The sequence below is a fragment of the Tachyglossus aculeatus genome, assembly GCF_015852505.1.
Source record: "Tachyglossus aculeatus isolate mTacAcu1 chromosome 12 unlocalized genomic scaffold, mTacAcu1.pri SUPER_6_unloc_1, whole genome shotgun sequence".
Lineage (NCBI taxonomy): Eukaryota > Metazoa > Chordata > Mammalia > Monotremata > Tachyglossidae > Tachyglossus > Tachyglossus aculeatus.
In genome coordinates this window covers 1,970,188-1,994,529 of record NW_024044828.1, presented here as the reverse complement: position 1 = coordinate 1,994,529, position 24,342 = coordinate 1,970,188, and the positions used below count along the sequence as shown (strand labels likewise).

At 44.9% G+C, this 24,342-nt stretch overlaps 1 protein-coding gene across 1 annotated transcript in view; it reads left to right on the top strand.

The window, feature by feature from the left end:
* The window catches only part of PRKAR2B (protein kinase cAMP-dependent type II regulatory subunit beta), a 116,847-nt gene extending 96,405 nt beyond the window's left edge, over positions 1 to 20,442 (top strand). The window contains exons 8-11 of the mRNA XM_038741462.1: positions 459 to 533; positions 9,364 to 9,429; positions 9,593 to 9,731; positions 20,059 to 20,442. Of these exons, the coding sequence (XP_038597390.1) occupies positions 459 to 533; positions 9,364 to 9,429; positions 9,593 to 9,731; positions 20,059 to 20,192 (414 nt within the window). The 3' untranslated portion in view covers positions 20,193 to 20,442. The remainder of the gene's footprint in view (positions 1 to 458; positions 534 to 9,363; positions 9,430 to 9,592; positions 9,732 to 20,058) is intronic.
* The last annotated feature ends 3,900 nt before the right edge of the window (positions 20,443 to 24,342 follow it).

Genomic DNA, 24,342 nt, shown 5'->3' with positions numbered 1-24,342 from the left:
GAGAAGTGTGTGGGCTGGGTTGGAGTAGAAGAGTAGCAAGGTGAGGTGGGAGGGGGTAGATCGAGTGCTTTAAAGCCAATTGTGAAGGTGAGTTGCCAGCTAAAAGGCAATCCTGTATGCTGTTACTATCCCATGTGACATGGTAAAAGTGAACTGATTCCTAGGCAGTGATATTGTGGCTTAGCACTTGGCACTTTAAAAAAAAAATGAACCCTCTTCCATTAACATAACCCGTGCGCATTTTCACTGAGGAATGCTATTTTTCACCGTAAAGCCATGGGAAGCCTGGTATATCTTAGATCACAGTAGTCACAAAGGACAGGCTTAGGAGCTGAATTTAGCCTAGCTCTCAGCTCTATCGGTCGCTGTGCTGGTTATCAGAAAAAAGGGCAGATGTGAAAGGAAATACACACTGAGGAAATGAGAATTGTTCACCCTTTTTTCTTTTCCCCACGAAGGTATCCGAACGTCTGAAAGTGGTGGATGTGATAGGCACCAAAATCTATAAAGATGGGGAACAAATCATCGCTCAGGTGTCGTATTCTTTCTCTGATTTTGTTTCTGGTTGTGAAAGAAAGGGAAGTGTCTGTCAGATGTGTTTAAGCATTGAGCTGTGGACAAGGTATTCTTTGTGTATGTGTCAGGGGAAGCACCGAGCCCCATTCTTCCTCGGCTCTCAATCAGTCAATCAATCAATCAATCATATTTATTGAGCGCTTATTGTGTGCAGAGCACTATACTAAGTGCTTGGGAGAGTACAATATAACTGAGCTGGTAGACAGATTCCCTGCCCACAAGGAGCTTACATTGAGCTCCTTACGCTTACATCGAACCCACTGTTGGGTCGGGACTGTCTCTATATGTTGCCAACTTGTACTTCCCAAGCGCTTAGTACAGTGCTCTGCACACAGTAAGCACTCAATAAATACGATTGACTGATTGATTGATTGATCGAACGCATATGCATTCAGCTCCATTGGGTTGGGCAAGACAAGGTATTGAGAAGCAGCGTGGCTCAGTGGAAAGAGCACGGGCTTTGGAGTCAGAGGTCATGGGTTCAAATCCCGGCCCCGCCACTTGTCAGATGTGTGACTTCGGGCAAGTCACTTAACTTCTCTGTGCCTCAGCCACATCTGTAAAATGGGGATTAAGACTGTGAGCCCCACAGTGGGACAACCTGATAGCCTTGTAACCTCTCCAGCACTTCGAACAGTGCTTTGCATATAGTAAGCGCTTAACAAATACCGTCATTATTATTAAAAGCTAGATTACTTGGGATTCATATTAAGTGCTTAGTACAGTGCTTTGCGCACAGTAAGTGCTTAATACATACAAGTCAGTAGATACAACTGAGTATGTATTTCCCTCCTCCATGTCCCCTGCAGTTGTGTGGATCGGACCTCGATATCCTTCAAAGTAAGGGATGGTCAAGATTATATATTGAAATTAAATGAGAATAATCCTATTCAAAAGTACCCCTTTTATGGTATTTGTTAAGCGCTTACTCTGTGCCAGGAACTGTTCTAAGCGCTGGGGTAGATACAAGCTAATCAGGTTGGGCAAAGTCCCACGTGGGGCTCACCATCTTAATCCCCATTTTACAGATGTGGTAACTGAGGCACAGAGAAGTGGAATGACTTGCCCAGCGTCACACAGCAGATAAGCAGCAGAGCCGGGATTAGAACCCAGGTCCTTCTGACTCCCAGGCCCATAAATATATCATCTTCTAGGCCATGCTGCTTCTCAAAGTTGGTCTCAATTAAAGGAATTAACCACGTTTTAAGTTATAAGAATAAATATACTTTGAATACGCAGAATGGCAAGGCTAGGCGGAAAACTACTTTTCATTCCATAAAATGACTATTTCTGTGTTTGAAAGATTAAATTTGTTGAAAGTACAAACGTTCCTCGGTGCCAAAATAGTAAATAAAAATTAGCAGCGAGAGAACGCTATCCTGTGTTTTCACTCTAGGCCTACAAATTGAAATTCTTGACTTCTAAACTTGGTGTCTTGGGCACCATCACTTAACCGTTAAAAGGTGGAAATTGTCACTGATGGCAGTTCCTGCTATTAATAATTTGATTTGTAAGGGTGCTGAATACTTCCGGCAAAAAAGCCGTAATAATTTGACAACACAGGCGTTCCCCCCCAGATCGGAGTGACTACACTCAGAAGAGCAGCATGACCTAGTGAAGAGAGCACAAGCCTGGAAGTTACAAGGCCATGGCTTCTAATGCCAAATCTGCCACTTGTCTGCTCTGGAACCTTGGGCAAGTCACTTCAATTCTCCATGCCTCAGTTACCCCATCCGTAAAACGGGGATTGAAACTGTAAGCCTCAGCTGGGACAGGGATTCATTCATTCATTCAATCGTATTTATTGAGCGCTTACTGTGTGCAGAGCACTGGACTAAGCACTTGGGAAGTACAAGTTGGCAACATATAGAGACGGCCCCCACCCCACAGTGGGCTCACAGTCTAGAAGGGGGAGACAGAGAACAAAACAAAACATATTAACAAAATAAAATCAATAGAATAAATATGTACAAATAAAATAGAGTAATAAATGCGTACAAACGTATATACATATATTCATTCATTCATTCAATCGTATTTATTGAGCGTTTACTGTGTGCAGAGCACTGTACTAAGCACTTGGGGAGTACAAGTTGGCAACATATGGAGACGGTCCCTACCCAACAGTGGACTTGCAGTCTAGAAGGGGGAGACAGAGAACACAACAAAGCATATTAACAAAATAAAATAAATAGAATAAATATGTACGAATAAAGTAAATAGAGTAATAAATACGTAGAAATGTATATACATATATTCATTCATTCATTCATTCAATCGTATTTATTGAGCGCTTACTGTGTGCAGAGAACTGTACTAAGCGCTTGGGAAGTCCAAGTTGGCAACATATGGAGACGATTCCTACCCACCAGTGGGCTCACAGTCTAGAAGGGGGAGACAGAGAACAAAACAAAACGTATTAACAAAATAAAATCAATAGAATAAATCTGTACAAATAAAATAAATAGAGTAATAAATACGTACAAACATATATACATATATACAGGTGCTGTGGGGAGGGGAAGGAGGTAAGGCGGGGGGGGATGGGGAGGGGGAGGAGGGGATTGTGTCCAACCCGATCTGCTTGTACTTTGTACAGTGCCTGGCACTTAGTAAGCGCTTAATAAATACCATTATTACTATTATTACTACATACAATTCCAGAGATAGCCCAGACACTAGTGACTAACGTAACGCAGAGTGGCTACCAGACGTTATAGTCAATTGCTGCTGGAAAATCAATTCCCTCACCAATCAATCGATCGTATTTATTGAGCGCTTACTGTGTGCAGAGCACTGTACTAAGCGCTTGGGAAGTACAAGTTGGCACCCCTTCCTCTCCTCGTTCCACAATTTCCCGAGCACAGACGCGAAGCCAGCTCCTCCGCTCAGGGAGTTTCAGTCAAGAGGGAGGACACGGGCAAGGCAGACGACATCGGGGTACGGTGAGCAGATTGGGGGTAGAGGAGTGAAGAAGTGTGCAGGGAGGCTGACGGAGAGGCTTGCATTTTTGCATCCTGTGAATTAATGTAGCTTGTGATGCACATGTTCTAAACTCCGTTTAGGACTGTATTAATCCCACCCTAACTAATGTCTTCCTCACAGCGTCAAGAAGGTAGCCTCCCTAAGCCAGAACCATGTAAATTGTCTTCATCATCATCAATCGTATTTATTGAGCCCTTACTGTGTGCAAAGCACTGTACTAAGCGCTTGGGAAGTCCAAGTTGGCAACATATAGGGACGGTCCCTACCCAACAGCGGGCTCACAGTCTAAAAGGGGGAGACAGAGAACAAAACCAAACATACTAACAAAATAAAATAAATAAAATAGATATGTACAAACGTATGAGAAGCAGCGTGGCTCAGTGGAAAGAGCACGGGCTTTGGAGTCAGAGGTCATGGGTTCAAATCCCGGCTCCACCACTTGTCAACTGTGTGACTTTGGGCAAGTCACTTAACTTCTCTGGGCCTCAGTTCCCTCTTCTGTAAAATGGGGATGAAGACTGTGAGCCCCACGTGGGACAACCTGATCACCTTGTAAATTCCCCAGCGCTTAGAACAGTGCTCTGCACATAGTAAGCGCTTAATAAATGTCATTATTATTATTATTATTATTATATGTACTATGTCTTAGCTGTTACACCGTAACCTGGTGAATATATTTATTAAGATGGCCTCTGCAGCTGTCACCTCCTGGGGTGACATCAGGAGACTCCAATTAAGGCAAAAGGCATTTCCACTGAAGGTTCGAAATGCATCACTGCATTGGAAAACAAGATTAGTGCTCTGAAAATTTGCTTTAGAATTTAGTAGTGTTTTTAAGCACGGTTGTCTGAATTTATTTTCAGTTTCGAGTGCCGGGGCAAATCTTAGAGAGGTCAGAGCTTTGAGGGGAAGGAAGAAAAACCTCATCCCAGCAACCATGGGGAAGCAGTGTGGCCTAAGGGATAGAGCTGGGGCCTAGAGAGTCACAAGGACCTGGGTTCTAATCCTGGCACTGCCACTTGTCAGCTGATTGAGTTTGGGCAAGTCACTTCACCTCTGTGAGCCTCAGATCCCTCAGTAAAATGGGGATTGAGACTGTGAACCTTATGTGGGACAGGGACTATGTCCAAACTGATTAACCTCTATCTACCCACAATATAATAATAATAATAATGGCATTTATTAAGTGCTTACTATGTGCAAAGCACTGTTCTAAGTGCTGGGGAAGTTACAAGGTGATCAGGTTGTCCCACATGGGGCTCACAGTCTTAATCCCCATTTTCCAGATGAGGTAACTGAGGCACAGAGAAGTTAAGTGACTTGCCCGAAGTCACACAGCTGACAGTTGGCGGAGCTGGGATTTGAACCCATGACCTCTGACTCCAAAGCCCATGCTCTTTCCATGGAGTCACGCTGCTTTAATAATAATAATGATAATAATGTTGGTATTTGTTAAGCGCTTACTATGTGCAAAGCACTGCTCTAAGCGCTGGGGTAGATACAAGGTAATCAGGTTGTCCCACGAAGGGCTCACAGTCTTCATCCCCATTTTACAGATGAGGGAACTGAGGCCCAGAGAAGTGAAGTGACTTGCCCAAAGTCACACAGCCGACAAGTGGCGGAGCCGGGATTTGAACCTCCGACCTCCGACTCCAAAGCCCGGGCTCTTTCCACTGAGCCACGCTGCTTTAAGCTCATAGTCATCCCCCTCTCCATCCCGCCATCTTACCTCCTTCCCTTCCCCACAGCACCTGTATATATGTATATATTTATTACTCTATTTATTTATTTATTTTACTTGTACCTATCCTATTCATTTTATTTTGTTAGTGTGTTTGGTTTTGTTCTCTGTCTCCCCCTTTTAGACTGTGAGCCCACTGTTGGGTAGGGACTGTCTCTATGTCTTGCCAATTTGTACTTCCCAAGTGCTTAGTACAGTGCTCTGCACATAGTAAGCGCTCAATAAATACGATTGATTGATTGATTGATTGGACTTGTGGTCCTTTCCTAACCTTCAGAGCCCTAGCCGAGGTCCGGGACCAGATTTGGGGGGCTCAAGGGACCCCAGCCCGGCTCTCCGACGTGCCGCTGGAACCTCCTCTTGACTTTCTAGCGGGCCAGAGGTGAAACTAAGGGATCGTGTCACCCACAAAGGTCCGCACAATGACCGAGCAGACGGGTTTGGGATATGCCCAGGAAGAAGGACACAAAAGTTTTTCACGTTTTTGGACCCAAGCCTCTTCCCTGGTACGGCTAGTAGGACGCCTTACTATTTATGTACACATGTACATGTACATATTTATTACTCTATTCATCTAGTACTCTATTATCTATTATCTATTACTCTATTATTATCTATTTTAGACTGTGAGCCCACTGTTGGGTAGGGACTGTCTCTATGTGATGCCAATTTGTACTTCCCAAGCGCTTAGTACAGTGCTCTGCACATAGTAAGCGCTCAATAAATACGATTGATTGATTGATTGATTGATCTATTTATCTATTACTCTATTTACTCATTTATTTATTTATTTTACTTATACATATCTATTCTATTTATTTTATTTTGTCAGTATGTTTGGTTTTGTTCTCTGTCTTCCCCTTTTAGACCGTGAGCCCACTGTTGGGTAGGGACCGTCTCTAGATGTTGCCAATTTGTACTTCCCAAGCGCTTAGTACAGTGCTCTGCACATAGTAAGTGCTCAATAAATACGATTGGTGATGATGATGACGCCTGGGTGGGAGGGGCTGGGATGTGACTCAGAAGTCCAGCGGAGGCAAGAGAACTTCCTCCTCCCCACCACCCCCTGCCCCTGAGGTCAGTCAATCAATCAATCGTATTTATTGAGCGCTTACTGTGTGCAGAGCACTGTACTAAGCGCTTGGGAAGTACAAGTTGGCAACACGTAGAGACGGTCCCTACCCAACAGTGGGCTCACAGTCTAAAACAAGCAGAACAAGCAGGCCAGAGAGACTGGCAACAGGGCTCAAAAATTAGCATGGTCTAGTAAAAAGAGCACGAGCCTGAGAGTCAGAGGACCTGGGTTCTAATTCTGGCTCTGTCACTTACCTGCTATGGGGCCTTTGGCAAGACACTTAACTTCTCTGAGCCTCATTTCCTCATCTGTAAAATTAGGATGAAAGAAATGCCTCTTCTCCTCCCCCGTTTAGACTGTGAGCCCCACACGAAGCAGGAAGGACGGGTATTTAATCCCTATTGTGCTGATGAGGAAACTGAGGCACAGAGAATTGAAGTGGCTTGCCCAAGGTCACAGGGCAGGCGAAGGGCAGAGCTGGGATTAGAACACACATCCTCTGATTCCCAAGCTTGTGCTTTTGAAGGATGTTCGATTTAAGTGGCCAATTTACCCTTGCCCAAATCCCCACCCCACCCCTGCAAAAAGCAAGAGAGGGCAGAGTTCATTCAATTCTCGACAGGGGAACTGTCTGGTTTCATTAGGTTCTAGGCAAAGCACTTTTTAATATCTGTGCACATTGTCATTTCATGACACCATTTGACATAATTTGAAAGGAATTGACCAAAAAATACTTGGGTCGAGCGTTGGGTCACATTAAGTAATGCATTTTTGAGAGGTTCAGAAAAGTTTGGGCAAAACAAAATAGCTCTTCAGCTCAATCAACTTCATCCACTCACCTCTCTCGCTCTACTCAGAGAGCAGATTGCCTAAGTTAGAAATCTGGAAAAAAAGTGACCTTTAAACCATTTCATTTAATATTAAACATTTAATCTACTAAGCGCTTGCGTATCCACATAGCTATCTTCCCATTCTCTCCCTCTTTTCCGTAAATTATTTTTGTCTGTCCTCCTAGTTTGATTGTAAACTCCTGGAGAGCAGGAACTGTGTCTTTGTACTGTCTCTATTGCACTTTCTCAAGCACTTAATACAGTTGTCTGTATTCATTCAAACGTATTTATTGAGCCCTTACTGTGTAAAAAGCACTGTACTAAGCCCTTGGAAAGTACACGTGAACACTCAATAAATACTATTGGTGATTGATTGATTCTCAGATTGGCTGCTGTCACTCAGATTTTCAGGACTCCTGTTGGATTCTCAGCCAGCTGAGACTTGAATTTATTCCCTCCTCTAACCCTGGCTTATCTTTAGCTTCATTTGTTTCTCTTTCCATACTATAACCCCTCCAGTTTAGGGCACTAGAAACTGTAATTAAATAGATTTGCTTCTCAGCAGAAATAGTTCAGGCAAGTAACCAAAGGTGTTTGGATTTCTCAGGGGACTGAACCGGTGGATCCCAGCAGGATGCATTCCTAGAAACGTAAACCAATCAATCGGTCATTGGTATTTATTGAACGCTGACTGTGTGCAGAGCACTGGACTAAACGCTTGAGAGAGTATGATAAAAACAGAGACATCAATCAATCAATCATATTTATTGAGCGCTTACTGTGTGCAGAGCACACATAGACATGCTCCCTGACCAGAAGGAGCACACTGTCTACCAACCATCTTCAGAGGTTTATTAATATCACATTTCCAAGAAATCTTCCCTTACTAATTCCTCATTTCTCTGACTCATTCTCCCTTCTGTTTCATCTGTGCACTTGGATCTATGCCCTTTAACCACTTTAAAAGTCACCCCAGCCCCAAAGCGCTTATGTACCTTATTGTACTCTCCTTAGCACACAGTAAGCGTGGCTCAGTGGAAAGAGCCCGGGCTTTGGAGTCAGAGGTCAGGGGTTCAAATCCCGGCTCCACCATTTGTCAGCTGTGTGACTTTGGGCAAGTCACTTCACTTCTCTGGGCCTCAGTTCCCTCATCTGGAAAATGGGGATTAAGACTGTGAACCCCCCATGGGAAAACCTGATCACCTTGTAACCTCCCCAGCACTTAGAACAGTGCTTTGCACATAGTAAGTGCTTAACAAATACCATCATTATTATTATTACTGTAACCTCCCCAGCTCTTAGAACAGTGCTTTACACATAGTAAGCGCTTAATACATGCCATTATTATTATTATTATTAATAATAAATGCCATTGATTGACTTATATGCATAATTTATTTATTTTAGTGTCTGTCTCCCCCTCTGGACTGTAAACTCCCTATGGGCAGGGACTGTGTCTACCAACTCTGTTGAACTGTACTCTCCCAAGTGCTAAGTAGAGTGCTCCGCACCGAGTAAGCGGTCAATAAATACCATTAATCGATTGATGGGTAGCCACCTGTGGGCTAGAGCTTAGCGGATATCGGTGGAGTGTTCCAGATGCTGAGCCAAAGGCCAACCAACTCCAGCTCTTTCTGAATAGCTGAAAAATGGATCAGCGAGGCGGTGCCGAATTGAAATTTCAAATGATCCCTTCCTCGAACTCAAAATTTTCAGTTCATATTCTTGAATCAGTCATATTTGTAATCTGATTCATAGGAATTGCTAAATGATAGAATTTAGCAAAATGAAATTGTAGCATATAATCAAAAGCTTAGAGTAGTTTACAGATACTATTCTGCTCCAGCAAATACTGACACTCAGTACTTAAGGACATTTACTGATGCTGTGAAGTCCTTGTCCCTCACCTTGAAAGGAGCCCAGTTCATTCATTCATTCATTCAATCGTACTGACTGAGCGCTTACTGTGTGCAGAGCACTGTGCTAAGTGCTTGGGAAGTACAAGTTGGCAACATATAGAGATGGTCCCTACCCAACAATGGACTCACAGTCTAGAATCTTCAGAGCTGAGTAAATTTAAGGCAGGAAGCCCTGGTTGGCCATAAAATTGAAGCGAAATTTAGAATTTCATTACGCATTCTTTTTTTTCCCGGCAGGGAGACTTGGCTGATTCTTTTTTCATTGTGGAATCCGGAGAAGTGAAAATTACCATGAAAAGGAAGGTAAAAATCCATAATTCATCAAAACTCCCTCTCCCTGCTTGCACGCCTGTAGATGGGGTGGAAGTTTGCCTTTGCGATCATTAAGGCTATGTTGAAATTCTTTATCGGTGATATTCTTAGTGAAGCTTGATTTTTTTTTTTCTTTTGACAATTCTCTTTTCAGAACAAACAGGAGGTGGAAGAGAATGATTCAGTAGAAATAGCTCGATACTCCAGGGGACAGTATTTTGGAGAACTTGCATTGGTCACAAATAAACCTCGGGCTGCCTCTGCTTATGCTATTGGGACTGTCAAATGTTTAGGTATGAATTTCACATTATGCTTCTTTCTCTGGCTAATGTAATGTTTGTCATTGTTACATTGTGATGACTTTGTATTTATTATGGTGTTTGTTAAGCACTTATTACGTGTCAAGCACTACTCTACGAACTAAGATAGATACAAGCTAATCCAGTTGGACACAGATATGTTTACCTATCCCCTTCTTAGACTATAAGGTCGTGGTGGCAGGGAACGTGAATTCATTCAATCATATTTATTGAGTGCTTACCGTGTGCAGAGCACTGTAGTAAGCGTGAATACTAGCTGTCCTATGGTATTCTCCCAAGCTTATTAGTACAGTGCTCAAGTACAGTAAGTGCTCAATAAATACCATTGATTGATTGATTTACAGATACTTATTAGTCATAAACAGCCTCTACTAAAAGGAGTGACCAAGTTACGGAATGAAATGAGAAAACTTGGTAAAGTTGGAGTAGAATCCATCAGCAGCACTAGCCTTTACTGTGTGAAAAACACTGTATTAAGCACGTGGGAACATGCAAGAGAAGTGAAAGATGCGAATCACTGCTCCTGACGAAACATATAGTCAGTGGATCCTTTTGGATCTAGCTTGTTTGGATTCAGAGAGCTGTTTTAGGATTTGAGCTGAGCTTAATCATAGATTTTCATCTTGGAGAGAGCATCCCCTACTAAACTAGATATCTATCACGTCTGTGGAATTTCTGTAGAATTTGGTCAGTCATTGAGAATTTACTGGGGGCAGAACATTGCACTAAGCTCTCTGGAGAGTTTGCTAGCGTTAGAAGATATAGTCTCTGTCCTCAAGGAGTTTACAAACTAGCAGGAAGACACACGAAAAATTAGTTACAAGTAGAGGAAGAGAAAGGCGAAATGGATATGTCTTTGAGTGAGTGCTTCAATAGTAGGATAAGTTGGTATGTGCGGGAGTGCTAAACGTGGGTGTAAAGTGTTGAGATGGTAATCGTGGGGGATATGAGAAGCAGCGTCGCATAGTGTGTAGAGCACAGGCCTGGCAGTAAGAAAGTCATGGGTTCTAATCCCGGCTCTGCCACCTGTCTGCTGTGTGACCTTGGGCAAGTCAGTTCACTTCCCTGGGCCTCAGTTACCTCATCTGTAAAATGAAGATTGAGACTCTGAGCCCCATGTGGGACAGGGATTTTGTCCAACCTTGTATCCACCCCAGTGCTTAGAGAAGCAACGTGGCTCAGCGGAAAGAGCACGGGCTTTGGAGTCAGTGGTCATGGGTTCAAATCCCGGCTCCGGCAGTTGTCAGCTGGGTGACCTTGGGCAAGTCACTTAACTTCTCTGTGCCTCAGTTACCTCATCTGTAAAATGGGGATTGACAGTGGGCCCCCCGTGGGACAACCTGATCACCTTGTATGCCCCCGGCGCTTAGAACAGTGCTGTTCTAATAAGTAAGTGCTTAATAAATGCCATCATTATTATTATTATTACAGTGCCTGAATCATAGTAAACGTGTAACAAATACCACAATTCCTATTATTATTATTATTATGTGGATGACCTGGGAAGAAGAAATACTGATTGAAGAAGGCATCTTGGAGGAGAGGTGACCTCAGAAGATGGGGAGAACTGTAGTCTGGCTAATTGGGAGAGGCAGTTCCGTACAAGAGGATAGATATGGGTGAGGATTCAGAAGTTTGGAGAGATGAAAACGAGGCATAGCGAGTAGATTACCTTGAGGGGAATGGGGAGTTTAAACTGGGGTATAGTGAGAGAATAAAGCAGATTAGTAAATTCCGATTCTGTCTGGGTTTCAATCAATCAATCGTATTTATTGAGCGCTTACCGTGTGCAGAGCACTGTACTAAACGCTTGGGAAGTACAAGTTTCCTTGGCTTTGAACCAAAAGAGTCACTGGTTATGAAATAGAATCATATCTGGTCGCGGCTCCAAGCTGGTGAATACCTAATCCAGCTAGGAGCCATGGTTATATGGGGACAGGGACTGTGTCCAGCCTAATATGCTTGTATCTACCCCAGTGCTTACCACAGTGTTTGACGCATAGTAAGCACTTAAAAGGACCAGAAAGTTCTTCAAATTGTCAGTTGCTCCTCCAACTCCCATCTGGCAGTGGCACACAATTGCCCTGGATCTTTGCTCCGCTTTCCCAGTAATCATTCAATTGTATTAATCCATCAATCATATTTTTGAATGCTTACTATGTGCAGAGCACTGCCCTAAGCACTTGGGAGAGCACAATACAACAGAATTAGCCAACCCGTTCCCTGCCCACAACGAGCTTACGTTCTAGAGGGGGAGACAGACATTAATATGAATAAATAAGTAATTTATAGTGGAATTTATCAGCAAATGTGTTCTCTGTTGCCCTCAATCCTAGAGTATCATTGCCCTGCTTCCGTCTTCTTCCCTTCCTCCCTCTCCCACCCAATGTGCCGTGGCAACTCTAAGAGGATGCCAAAATACCAAGGGGTGAGGAAACAGTGCGATAGGGCGGAGGTTGGAGGTGTCCTGTAGTGGCTACAGATTTGGGAGCTGCTTAATAATAATAATGATGGCATTTATTAAGCGCTTACTATGTGCCAAGCACTGTTCTAAGCGCTGGGGAGGTTACAAGGTGATCAGGTTGTCCCACTGGGGGCTCACAGTCTTCATCCCCATTTTCCAGATGAGGTACCTGAGGCCCAGAGAAGTGAAGTGACTTGCTCAAAGTCACCCAGCTGACCATTGGCGGAGCCGGGATTTGAACCCATGACCTCTGACTCCAAAGCCCGGGATCTTTCCACTGAGCCATGCTGCTTCTGCTTAGGGCCACAGTCCCTGGCTGGGTCTGGGGGACATGCCATGACACCTCGGTGTTGGAGTGGAAGGGCCATGTCAGCAGATGGGACCCCCCTCTCTGTGGTGCGGGACCACCTTAGACGGCGGGGGCAACAACACAGCTTCGAATCTCCCTCCCCACACCACGGTGTGTGACCATGGGGACAAACCACCACGACAGTCCATTGTGGGCAGGAAATGTGTCTATTCGCTTGTTATATTGTATTCTCTCAAGCATTTAGTACAGTGCTCCACATACAACACTCAAAAAATATGAATGAATGAATGGCCCAGGAATGCCCAACAGCAGCAGAGGCTCTGTGGTAGAATCAATTAATTAATTATGGCATTTATTAAGCGCTTACTATGTGCAAAGCACTGTTCTAAGCGCTGGGGAGGTTACAAGGTGATCAGGTTGTCCCACGGGGGGCTCACAGTCTTAATCCCCATTTTACAGAGGAGGTAACTGAGGCCCAGAGAAGTTAAGTGACTTGCCCAAAGTCACCCAGCTGACAAGTGGCGGAGCCGGGATTTGAACCCATGACCTCTGACTCCAAAGCCCGGGCTCTTTCCACTGAGCCACGCTGCAGCAAGCCCAGGCTCGCCTCCCTGCCCCGGAGTCCGAGCCAGAGGAAGGCAAGGGGAGCAAACACCATTTAAAAAAAAAAAGACTCTAGACCGGGCTAATAAATAGATTATATTTTGGCAGCTACGAATGGGTGATGTCCAGGGAAGGTGTCTCTGCAAAGTCTCTCCTCGAGGCCCTCGGAAAAGGGACAGTCAGAAAAGAAATTGGTTGGGAAATTAAACCTTCCCACCTGAGAAGAGAGGAAAGGGGAGTCACTTACTTCACTTACTTGATAAATGGGACTTTTGAAACCTTTGTAGGCTAAGAGGGAGATAGAAATCAGTGCCCCGGGAAAGGGTGATGGAATGAGGACAGAGGGCCCGTTCAGGGATGAAGGGAGTCCGAGGCAGGGCGGCTAAAAGATCAAATTTCTCAAAAGGGCGCCTCTCAAAGCAGGGAGAGAGCAGAGACCTATAAAGGGAAAGTCCAGCAGGCCCCGTCCCCAACCCCAAGAGGAGAGAGAGCTGAGAATACCTCAGAGATGGGAGCAGTGATCCCCCACAAAGAGGTAAGAAAGAACAAAGTGCCTTTCTCCCCCTTTTCCTCCCCGCCCCCACTGGCAAATAGTGAAGATCTCATCAACTAATCAAAGCCTGCAACTCAAGAGGTTCCTAGCTGGGTCCAAATCAAAACAGTCTGAACCCGACATAGCAGCAAATTACCTTGCTGCATAATTAAAGATGGGAAAAAAAACCCAAATTAGATATTGAAATGCTTTAATTAAGAATAATATGATCCAGGACCGAAAGAGGCCTGTTGGGTGGTATATTTTTTTTTTGATCTATTGCTGGGTGCAGAGCACTGCAGAAGCATTTTGGCGAGTGCTGTACGTCAGAGTTGGTAGACATGTTCCCTGCCCATAGGGAGCTGACCCTCTAGAGTGCTAAAATAAATTACAGATCTGTGTGTGTGTGCTATCAATCAATCAATCATATTTATTGAGCACTTACTGTGTGCAGAGCACTGTACTAAGCGCTTGGGAAGTACAGGTTGGCAACATTTAGAGACAGTCCCTACCCAACAGTGGGCTGGGGTTGAGGGTGGGGTGAATATCAACTGCTTAACGGGTACAAATCCAAACGCAAGGGAAATGCAGAAGGGAGAGGGAGTAGGGGAAATGGGGGCTTCGTCGGGGAAGCCCTCTTGGAGGAGAAAGGTAACGGCGCTGAGGTACAGTGAATAGGTTGGCGTTAAGCCAAGTGAACGTGCTGGGTTATTGAAGGAAATCAGCAAGGTAAAATAGGTGGGGGCAAGATGAATGAGTACTTTAAAGCCTATGATAAGGGTTTTCTGTTTGGCGTGGAGGTGGATGGGCAAGTTCTTGAGGAGTGGAGAGATGTGGACTGAATCGATTTGGTTTTTTTGGAAAAATGATCCAGGAAGGCAGGGAAGTCAGCAGAGAGGCTGATCCAATAGTTAAGGCGGCATAAGTCTCCGCCAGTTGTCAGCTGGGTGACTTTGGGCAAGTCACTTCACTTCTCTGGGCCTAAGTGACCTGGAAAATGGGGAAGAAGACTGTGAGCCCCCCGTGGGACAACCTGATCACCTTGTAACCTCCCCAGCGCTTAGTGCTTCACACATAGTAAATGCTTAATAAATGCCATCATTATTATTATTATAAGTTAAGTGCTTGGATCAGCATAGAAGCCATGTGGATGGATGGGAAAAGGTGGATTTTAATGATGTTGTGAAGGTGGAACTGACAGGATTCGGTGACAGATTAAACGTGTGGGTTGAATGAAAGAGATGACTCGAGGATAATGCCAAGGTTACGGGCTTTTGAGGCAGGGAGGATGGCGGTGGGAAAGTCAGGGGGAGGACAGGTTTTGGGTGGGGAGATGAAGAGTTTTGTTTTGGAAATATTAAGTTTGAGGTGTCAGTGGTACATCCTAGTAGAGATGTCCTGAGGGCGGGAGGAAATACAAGACTGCAGAGAAGGAGAGATGTCAGGGCTGTCGATGTAGATTTGGGAATCATCCACGAAGAGATGGTAGTTTGAGCCGTGACAGTGAATGAGTTCCCCAAAGGGGTGGGTGTACATGGTGAATAGAAGAGGACCCAGAACTGAGCCTTGAAAGACTCCCTCAGTTAGGGGTTGGGAGTCAGAGAAGGAGGCCACTAAAGACACTGAGAATGAGTGGCAAGAGAGATGGTAGGAGAACCAGGAGAGGACAGTGTCCGTGAAGCCAAGGTTGGATAATATTTCCAGGGGAAGTGGGAAGTGTGTCAAAGGCAGCAGAGAGGTCAAGGAGGATTAGGATGGAATAGAGGCCATTGGATTTGGAAGGAGGTCATTGGTGACCTTTGAGAGGCCAGTTTCCATGGAGTGAAAGGGGCAGAAGCCAGGTTGGAGGGGGTCAAAGAGAGAATTGGAAATGAGGAAGTGGAGTCCGCAGTTGTAGACAACTCACCCAAGGAGTTTGGAGAGGAATGATAGGAGGAAGACGGGGCAACATTCATGGGGTCAAAGGAGGGTTTTTTCAGGAAAGAGGCTCCATGAGCATGTCTGAAAGCAGTGGAGTAGAAGCAGTTGAAGCAAAGTGAGCAGTTGAAGATGATGGACAAGGAGGGAAGAAGGGAGGGGTCAAGCGTTTCAATAAGGTGTGAAGAGACTGGGTAAGAGGCAGAGGAAGAGGGGGTCAGTTTTGAGAGGAGGCGAAATACTCTTGAGATACTGCTGGGGAAGATGGGCGAGTCGAAGAAGGGACAGGAGAAGATCATGCCTCATGGTTTCAGTTTTATCAATAAATTATGGGGCTAGGTCATTGTAGACAAGAGGTGGGGGTGGCATCAGGACAGGGGGTTTGAGAAGGGAGTTAAATGTCTGAAACTGGCAAGGGCAGTGAGTACGGGATGGAGAAGGATTGTCGTCGAATGGAGGAGAAGGCAAAGTTAAAGGAGGTGAGGATGACCTTGAGATGGATGAAGTCACCCTGATGTCTGGATTTCCACCAGCAGAACCCTGCAGCTCGAGCACAGGGGTGGAGAAAGGGGACTCTAGAGGTGATCCGGGGCTGCAGGTTAATGGTATATGTTCGGCAGAGGGACGGGGAGTGAAGGAATTGAGTGGGAAAGGCCATGTCGAAGGTGTCAATTTGTGCATCAAGAGAGGGTAGACCAAATGAGGCATGGTGACTTGAGAAAATCAGAGTGGGTCAAAAGATCGGAGTCTCTGTGGGAGAACAGGACAAGATTTTCAAGGACGTTGTGTGTGACAGAGAAGGCAAGGCCCGGTGGGTAAGCTGGCCCTGCAGGAGCGGAATGTGCCGGCTGGGCTGAAGTAGATTTGTGAGGTGAGGTCGGATGGGGTGAGCTGATTGAGTGCTTTAAAGCCAATGGTAAGGAGTTTCTGTTTGATGTGGAGTTGGATGGGCAGCCGTTGGAAGTTCTCGAGGAGTGGGGAAACGTGGACCGAATGTTCTTGTCCAGAAATGATCCAGGCGGCAGAGTGAAGTATGGACTGGAGTGGGGAGAGGCAGGAGGCAGAGAGGTCAGCGAGGAGGCAGATACAGTAGCGACAGGGTCTGGATCAATTCCCACAGATATACTCTTTCCAAGCGCTTAGTAAATTGAGGTATTGTGAAGCACTTACTGTGTGCCAACCGCTGTTCTAAGCCCTGGGGTGGATACAAGGAGATCAGTTCAGACAGTCCCTGTCCCATACTGGGCTCACGGTCTAAGTAGGTGGGAGAATAAGTACTGAATCCCCATTTTGCAGATGAGGAAAGTGAGGCACAGAGAAGTGAGTTGACTTACCCAAGCTCACACAGCAGGCACGTGCCGGAGTCAGGATTAGAACCCAGGTCCTCGGATTCCCAGGCCTGTGCTCTTCCCTCTAGGCCACGCTACTGCTCTCTTTGTGCTCGGCTATTACTCTTTACCACAACATGGCTCCTACTTTCTGTAAACTTTCATTAGAGAATCTCATTAAGGCTATGAAGCTTAGAAAACGTTATCCTCCTGTCATTAAAAATGAGCAAAACAATGGTGCTAAGCAGAGGAGATGGAAATTTTCCGAAGAACAAACTGCATGCTGCTGAGATTTGAATTTCCCCCAGTGAGTCCCTCTAACTTCCTTAAAATCCATGCTTTTGAGGGCCAAAGAATATTGGATTATCACATTGCTTGACGAACGGTCCTGGGAAAGGGTGGAGTTTGGTTGAAGGAGATTTACCTTCATGTTCTTGGTAATACTGACTGAAGTGTAAGATCATTAGGTCAGAAGTGATTTTAAGTCTGTTGTCTCAACACTGTCATTTCTGTTTCCCTAAATCTCCATCTGACTAGGCCAACCTGGGCAATGCCTCAGGGAGAAGGTGGGTTAAACCAGCATTCCAAAGGTGGTTTCCAAATTTCCAAATTTGGAAATTCCAAATTTCCATTTCCACAAATCCATTCATTTTTGTGGAATTCTGCAGTGATGCAGGGTGAGCTTTCCTGAAGAACTGAACCTTCAGAAAATTGCGAAGGGAGGGGAATTCAGGAGATTATGAATTGAAAAGTGACAGGCTCGCTGGGTGAAGCAGTATCATGCATTAAAATAGAATAAGAAGGAAAAGAAAGAGGCAAAAGATGTACTTTACTGAAGATAAAGCATCAGAAGAGAGAAAAGTTTAGATGAGGACAGGGAGGACAGCACGTGTTAAAAAGCAGTATAAAGATTGGTTTTATGCAGGACTACTGTCTGAAGAGTTTGCACTGACACTTGGGCCCTTCACTGGCACTTGGGTACTTGACAACAAATAATAATAGTAATAATAATAATAATAATAATAATCATGGTACTTGTTAAGCGCAGTGTGGCTCAGTGGAAAGAGCACGGGCTTTGGAGTCATGGGTTCCAATCCCGGCTCTGCCAATTGTCAGCTGTGTGACTTTGGGCAAGTCACTTCGCTTCTCTGGGCCTCAGTTACTTCATCTGGAAAATGGGGATTAAGACTGTGTGCCCCCTGTGGGATATCCTGATCACCTTGTAACCTCCCCAGTGCTCAGAACAGTGCTTTTGCACATAGTCATCACTTAATAAATGCCATTATTATTATTATTATTATTATTACATGCCAAGCAATGTTCTAAGCTCTGGGATAGATACAAGGTTATCAGGTTGTCCCACGTGGGGCTCACAGTCTCAATCGCCATTTTACAGATGAGGGAACTGAAGCACCGAGAAGTTAACTGACTTGCCCAAAGTCACACAGAAGACAAGTGGCGGAGCCAGGATTAGAACCCAGGACCCCCGACTCCTAAACCCGTGCTCTTTCCACTAAGCCACGCTGCTTCTCACATGCTAACCAACCTTCACTACCGCATCAGTCTCTTCGCTGCCCTCCCTGCTTCCTTTCTCTCCCCACTCCAGTCCATACTTCACCCTGCTGCCCAGATCATTTTTCTCAAAAGACATTCAGTCTGTGTTTCCCCACTCCCCAACAACCTCCAGTGGTTTCCCAGCCACCTCCGTATCAAACAGAAACTCCTTGCCGTCGGTTTAAAAGCACTCAATCAGCTCGCTACCTGCTTCACTGGTCATTTTTCTCAAAAGACATTCAGTCTGTGTTGCCCCACTCCCCAACAACCTCCAGTGGTTTGCCAGCCACCTCCGTATCAAACAGAAACTCCTTACCGTCGGTTTAAAAGCACTCAATCAGCTCGCTACCTGCCTCGCTGATTTCCTACCCGGTATGCTCACTTCTCTCCTTTAGCGACATCCTACTCACTGTACCTCGGTCTTGTCTACCTCACCATTGGCCCCTTGCCAGCATCGTCCCTCTGGCCTGGAAAGAGATCTGACAGACCACCACTCTTCCCAACTTCAAAGCCTCCTAAAATCACATCTCCCCAACTAAGCCCTCTTTTCTTCTACTCCTACTCCCTCCTTCGTCACCTGTACACTTGGAGCCGTACACTTTAAGCACTTGATCCAACCCACACATTCAGTCTGTCATGGAATCCTGTCAGTTCTATCCTCACAACATCACTAAAATCCGCCCTTTCCGCTCCATCCAGACTGCTGTTGTGCTGATCCAAACACATCCAAAACATTAATTTCCCTCTTTGGCTACTGCATCAGCCTCCCGGGTGACCTTCCGGCATCCTGTTTCTCCCTTCTCCAGTCCAAACTTCACTCTCCAATCGTTTTTCTCAAAACTGTTTGGTCCATATAATCATAATAATGATGATGGTATTTTGTTAAGCACTTACTGCGTGCCAAGCATTCATTCATTCATTCATCCAGTCAGTCATTCAATCGTATTTATTGAGCACTTACTGTGTGCAGAGCACTGTACTAAGCACTTGGGAAGTACAAGTTGGCAACATATAGAGACGGTCCCTACCCAACAGTGGGCACGCTGAGGTAGATACAAAGTAATCGGGTTGTCCCATACAGGGCTCACAGTCTTAATCCCCATTTTCCAGATGAGGGAACTGAGGCCCAGAGAAGTGAGGTGACTTGCCCGAAGTCACACAGCAGACAAGTGCACTGTGGCTCAGTGCAAAGAGCCCGGGCTTTGGAGTCAGAGGTCATGGGTTCAAAGCCCGGGTCTGCCAGTTGTCAGCTGGGTGACTTTGGGCAAGTCACTTCACTTCTCTGGGCCTCAGTTACCTCAACTGTAAAATGGGGATGAAGACTGTGAGCCCCACGTGGGACAACCTGATCATCTTGTAACCTCCCCAGCACTTAGAACAGTGCTTTGCACATAGTCAGCGCTTAATAAATGCCATCATTATTATTATTATTATTACCATAAAAAAGGTTGGGTGAAATGATGTGTAAAATACTTTGAAGTTCCTCGGAAGTTTATCGAACTTGATTCTACATATCCTAACAAGCCTATCATAAAGTAACCCACATATAATACATTTCTTTCTTCTTCTTCTTCTTCTTTTTTGTATCCTAGCCATGGACGTGCAGGCATTTGAAAGGCTTTTGGGGCCCTGCATGGAAATTATGAAAAGGAACATTGCAAACTACGAAGAGCAGCTAGTTGCCCTTTTTGGAACCAACACGGACATTGCTGATCTCAGCGCATAAAGCGAAATGGCTGAACGTCACGACCCGGTATCACAGAATAGCACAGTGGTGGGTAGTCCACTGAGAATGTGTCGATCTTTGTGTAGATGCCACGCATTTTCTCTGGTTTCAACTTTCGTCTTTTTTAACATAATACTTGTGGCTGTACCAGTAAACAAAGTAGACTTAATAGGCAGTAGACCCGTACGTACCCTTCTTGAGAAGTAGATTTTAAGAAATCTATGCTGATGAATTGGCCATCTCCTGCTCTATAAAATAAGAAGATTTGCTGGAAAATCAGTTCTCTTTCGAGACAAGAGGGAATCGATACCGATGATAAGGGTTATAAACATGTTTATTCTGACCCATTCAAATTGTCATGACAGCATTAGTTACTGAGCCTGTGTCGAAAGGAATTTAAATCGTGAGTGCACGGTATTGCATTCACTGAAAAATTCATGGCACACAGATATCAAATTTTAATATTTTGAATTGGTTTTTAAATACTTTCTTGCGTGATATATGGATGCTGACCTATTTGGGAAATGTAAAACATCATATGCAATTTTGAAGCCTCGTGTATTTTTGCAATAAACTGCATTTTTGACTTACTAGCCTGAAAATTCCATTAGGTAAAGGGCTGGCAAGGTAATCATTCAAAAGAAGAACAAGAGCTTCTTTCTGATGAAAGGGAATTGTCACATTTTTTTCTAATCAGATTCATTTTCCTTCCCTCCTCCCTTCCTCTTTCACCTGTGACATTTTCCCCCCTCTTTTTTTCCGCTTTACTTCGGAATCAATTTTCAGTCATCGTTTGTGAGATAACCTTTTGTTTTGAGGTGTTTCAAACCCAATGATCTTCAGATATTGAAGGCGAAATTAGCAATTGCTGGCAAAAGACAGGCTGAGATATTCCCTGTTCCAGAGATTACAGGTCAGTAGTGCAAGAAGGACATTTTGATTCTTAAACATTTGTTCAGCATTGACAATTATATTTCACACCTTGTAGATATTTCAGCCACTTTATACGCCTCTGTGGAAAAAGGGAATTGTGACTTCATCTAAGGATCAGTTCAGTGTCCTCTTAAAGCAGATAAAAGGGGCTTTAGACATTAGTTTATTGCCAAAACAAAATTGCAATCCTTATGAAGAATTGCTAAGAATAAATGTTGTTATTAGTCATCTCTCCTTTTCCCTTGAAACTCCGAGGAGTATAGCAAGTATAGCGAGCTCTCCCCTAGAACCAAAGAGGGGAGAGCAACTTTTTTATGTAGTATTTGTTAAGTGCTCACTATGTGTCTAACACTGTTCAAAGCGTGGAATTAGATACAAGTTCATCAGACCGAATATAGTCCCTGTCCCGCATGGGGCTCGTGGTCTAACAGTAATAATGCTGGTATTTGTTAAGCACTTACTCTGTGCGAAACACTGTTCTAAGAGCCAAGTAGGAGGGAGAACAGTTAGTGAATCCCCCTTTTGCAGTTGAGGAAACTGAGGCCCAGAGAAGTTAAGTGACTTGCCTAATGCCTTATCCACTAAGCCACGCTGCTTACCTCTAACCCTCTCCATTTCCTTGGATCGAGTATGATTTAATCCACTGATCGGCACTCTCTTCCCGCCCAAAACCCTGAGCTTCTCCCGGAGTGCATAAGGGGAATCTGTCAATCAGTGCTATTTATTGAGCGCTTACTGTATGTGCGCAGAGCACTGGTCTCAGCGCTGGAGAGAGTGCAATGCAGTGGAGTTGCTAGATCCACTCCCTGCCCACAAGAAGCAGCGGAAGAAGCAGCGTGCCTAACTTTGGAGTCAGAAGCACGTGGGTCCCGATTCCGCCACTTGTCCGCTGGGTGACCTTGGGTGAGTCGCCTCACTTCTCCGTGCCTCGGTTCCCTCATCTGCAAAATGAGGAACGAGACTGTGAGCCCCGTGTGGGACAGGGACTGTGCCCAGCCTGATTAGCTCGTATCTACCCCAGCGCTTAGAACAGTGCACATAGTAAGCACTTAACAAATACCATAAAAAAACAAAGCAAAAAACAAGGAGTTCAACAGTCTAGAGGGGGAGAGAGAATGGTGGGGAAGGAAGTAGAGGGGTAGTGGAAGCCTCTCGGAGAAACACACTGGAGTTTGCTTACTCTGAAGCTCCGAGGAGCCGTGAGGAGAGAGGGAGGGACAAGACTCAGCGCTTCAACATCCGGCAATCAATCGGTGGCATTTGCCGAGTGCTTACTGTGTGCAGAGCACTGTAGTATAAGCCCTTGGGAGAGTACAATGCAACAGAGTTGCCAGGACAGGCTTCGGGAAGTAGTCGAAGTAACCTCGGAGAGACGCGCAGCAGGGGAAGCCATGCTGGGCCTCCCAAATATGGCTGCCACCTGGCCCTTTTGCAAAAATGGGGTGCGGCATCACTGTCTTCTCAAAGACAGCAGCACCACGGAAGGGATCCATTAGTGGGGCGTAAGGCCGGGCAGCCTGGGGTTATTGGTCAGAGGGTTGGCAGCGGAGATACGATCTCCCTCCAGGCGTCACGTATGATGGTTTGACGTTGCGCCTGCGGGATGACGTGTTGACATCGTGCAGAAGTGGGGGGAAGCCGCCCCCCTGCCCCTCACACCCTGCTGGCTTAAGAAGCTGGAAGCTTAGGCCAGGCTGCGGGTCGTGAGTGTTGACGTTTTCCAGAGTAGCAGAGGCATTCAGGACAGCGGCAGTGGCAAGATCAAAGCCGTGCCCTTAGTGCTGTCGTGGGAAATCCACCGGAATCCACAGAGTGACCCTGAGGAGATGAACTAAGCTACCGTAACAAAGTGTTCCATTTTCAACCCCTCAGAACAGCATTGAGAAAACCTGGAAAAAACGCCCGGTGTCCCATGAAAACCAGACACGGGCAGAGCTACCGTAGAACCCAGGCAGGCTTGGAGCCGATGGTCCTTGAATAGAAATCGGAAACCTCAAAGGCCAGTTGGATGGCTGATCGAATGATCGAATTGTTCTGCTAGGCCGTTTGCTCCAGGTTCGATGTATACTTCCGTCTTAATTGTCTTGAAAAGCAAGTCTGAGAACACCATGTATTTATATACTTGAGTGTCATGAGTCTATAGTTAACGTAAGCAATTTAAAAATTTGTACCATCACCCGTGAATAAGAAACTCTGTGATTGAAGAACGTTTAAGTGTATATACAGTATCTCAAGTTATATAAAATATTTCAAGGCACAGCCTGCCAAATTTGAAAACAGTGTTAACATTTTTTACACGAGTCTCTTCGTATTATGGAAGAAATTCACACACGTGATAACTTGCCCACCTTTGTACTTCCAATTTTATTAAAGGTGTTATGTCCGTAATACAAGAATACACCTAGTTAAAAAAAAGTTCTCCGTTCATTCTGTAGATTTAATTGCATACAGGTTACCTATTTTATTGCACTAGCTTAATGTGAGTTATTCAGAGAATTACAAAAGAATACGCGTATGACTCAAAGTTCTGATCAAGGTTGTAAATGCCAGCCACAATATTTTCAGTATTGTTGGCTATCTTTCAAGTTTCCTTACAATAAAACACACTTTTATAGTTAAAAATGTGTGGATTGTCATTTTTCAGAACGACATTGAGAAAACCTGGAAAAATGCCCGGTGTCCCGTGAAAACCAGACACAGGTAGAGCTTTATTCTGGATTCGTGAATGCGACTTCTACGGTGGGGGGTGATTCAGTTGGAAAAGCGTGGTTGAGGGTAAGATTTATTGTGAAATAATCGCACCCTTGGGCATATAATGCATCCCGAGATTGTCTCTGAATCGCGTCCTGTGGTTTTGCTACTCCTATTAATTTGTTATAATTACGATATTTAAGCGCTTGCTCTGTGCTGAGCGCGCACACAGTCCCTTTCCCACAAGGGGCTCACAGACTTAGCGCAAAATCATTTGTGATTTTGCTAGATAATTTAGCTTTCAGAGGGCTAATGACATAAGAGCCTTTAGAAAATTTAGCTAGGTGATTCTGATGGAATCTCAGCTTGAGGGGTGCTCTTTTTTAAAAATATAAAGCAATATTTGTTAAGCACTTAGTACATGTCAAGCACTGTTCTAAGCCTGGGGTAGAGACAGGTTAATCAGGTTGGACACAGTCCATGTCCCGTATGGGGCTCGCGGTCTAAGTAGGAAGGAGAACAGGTG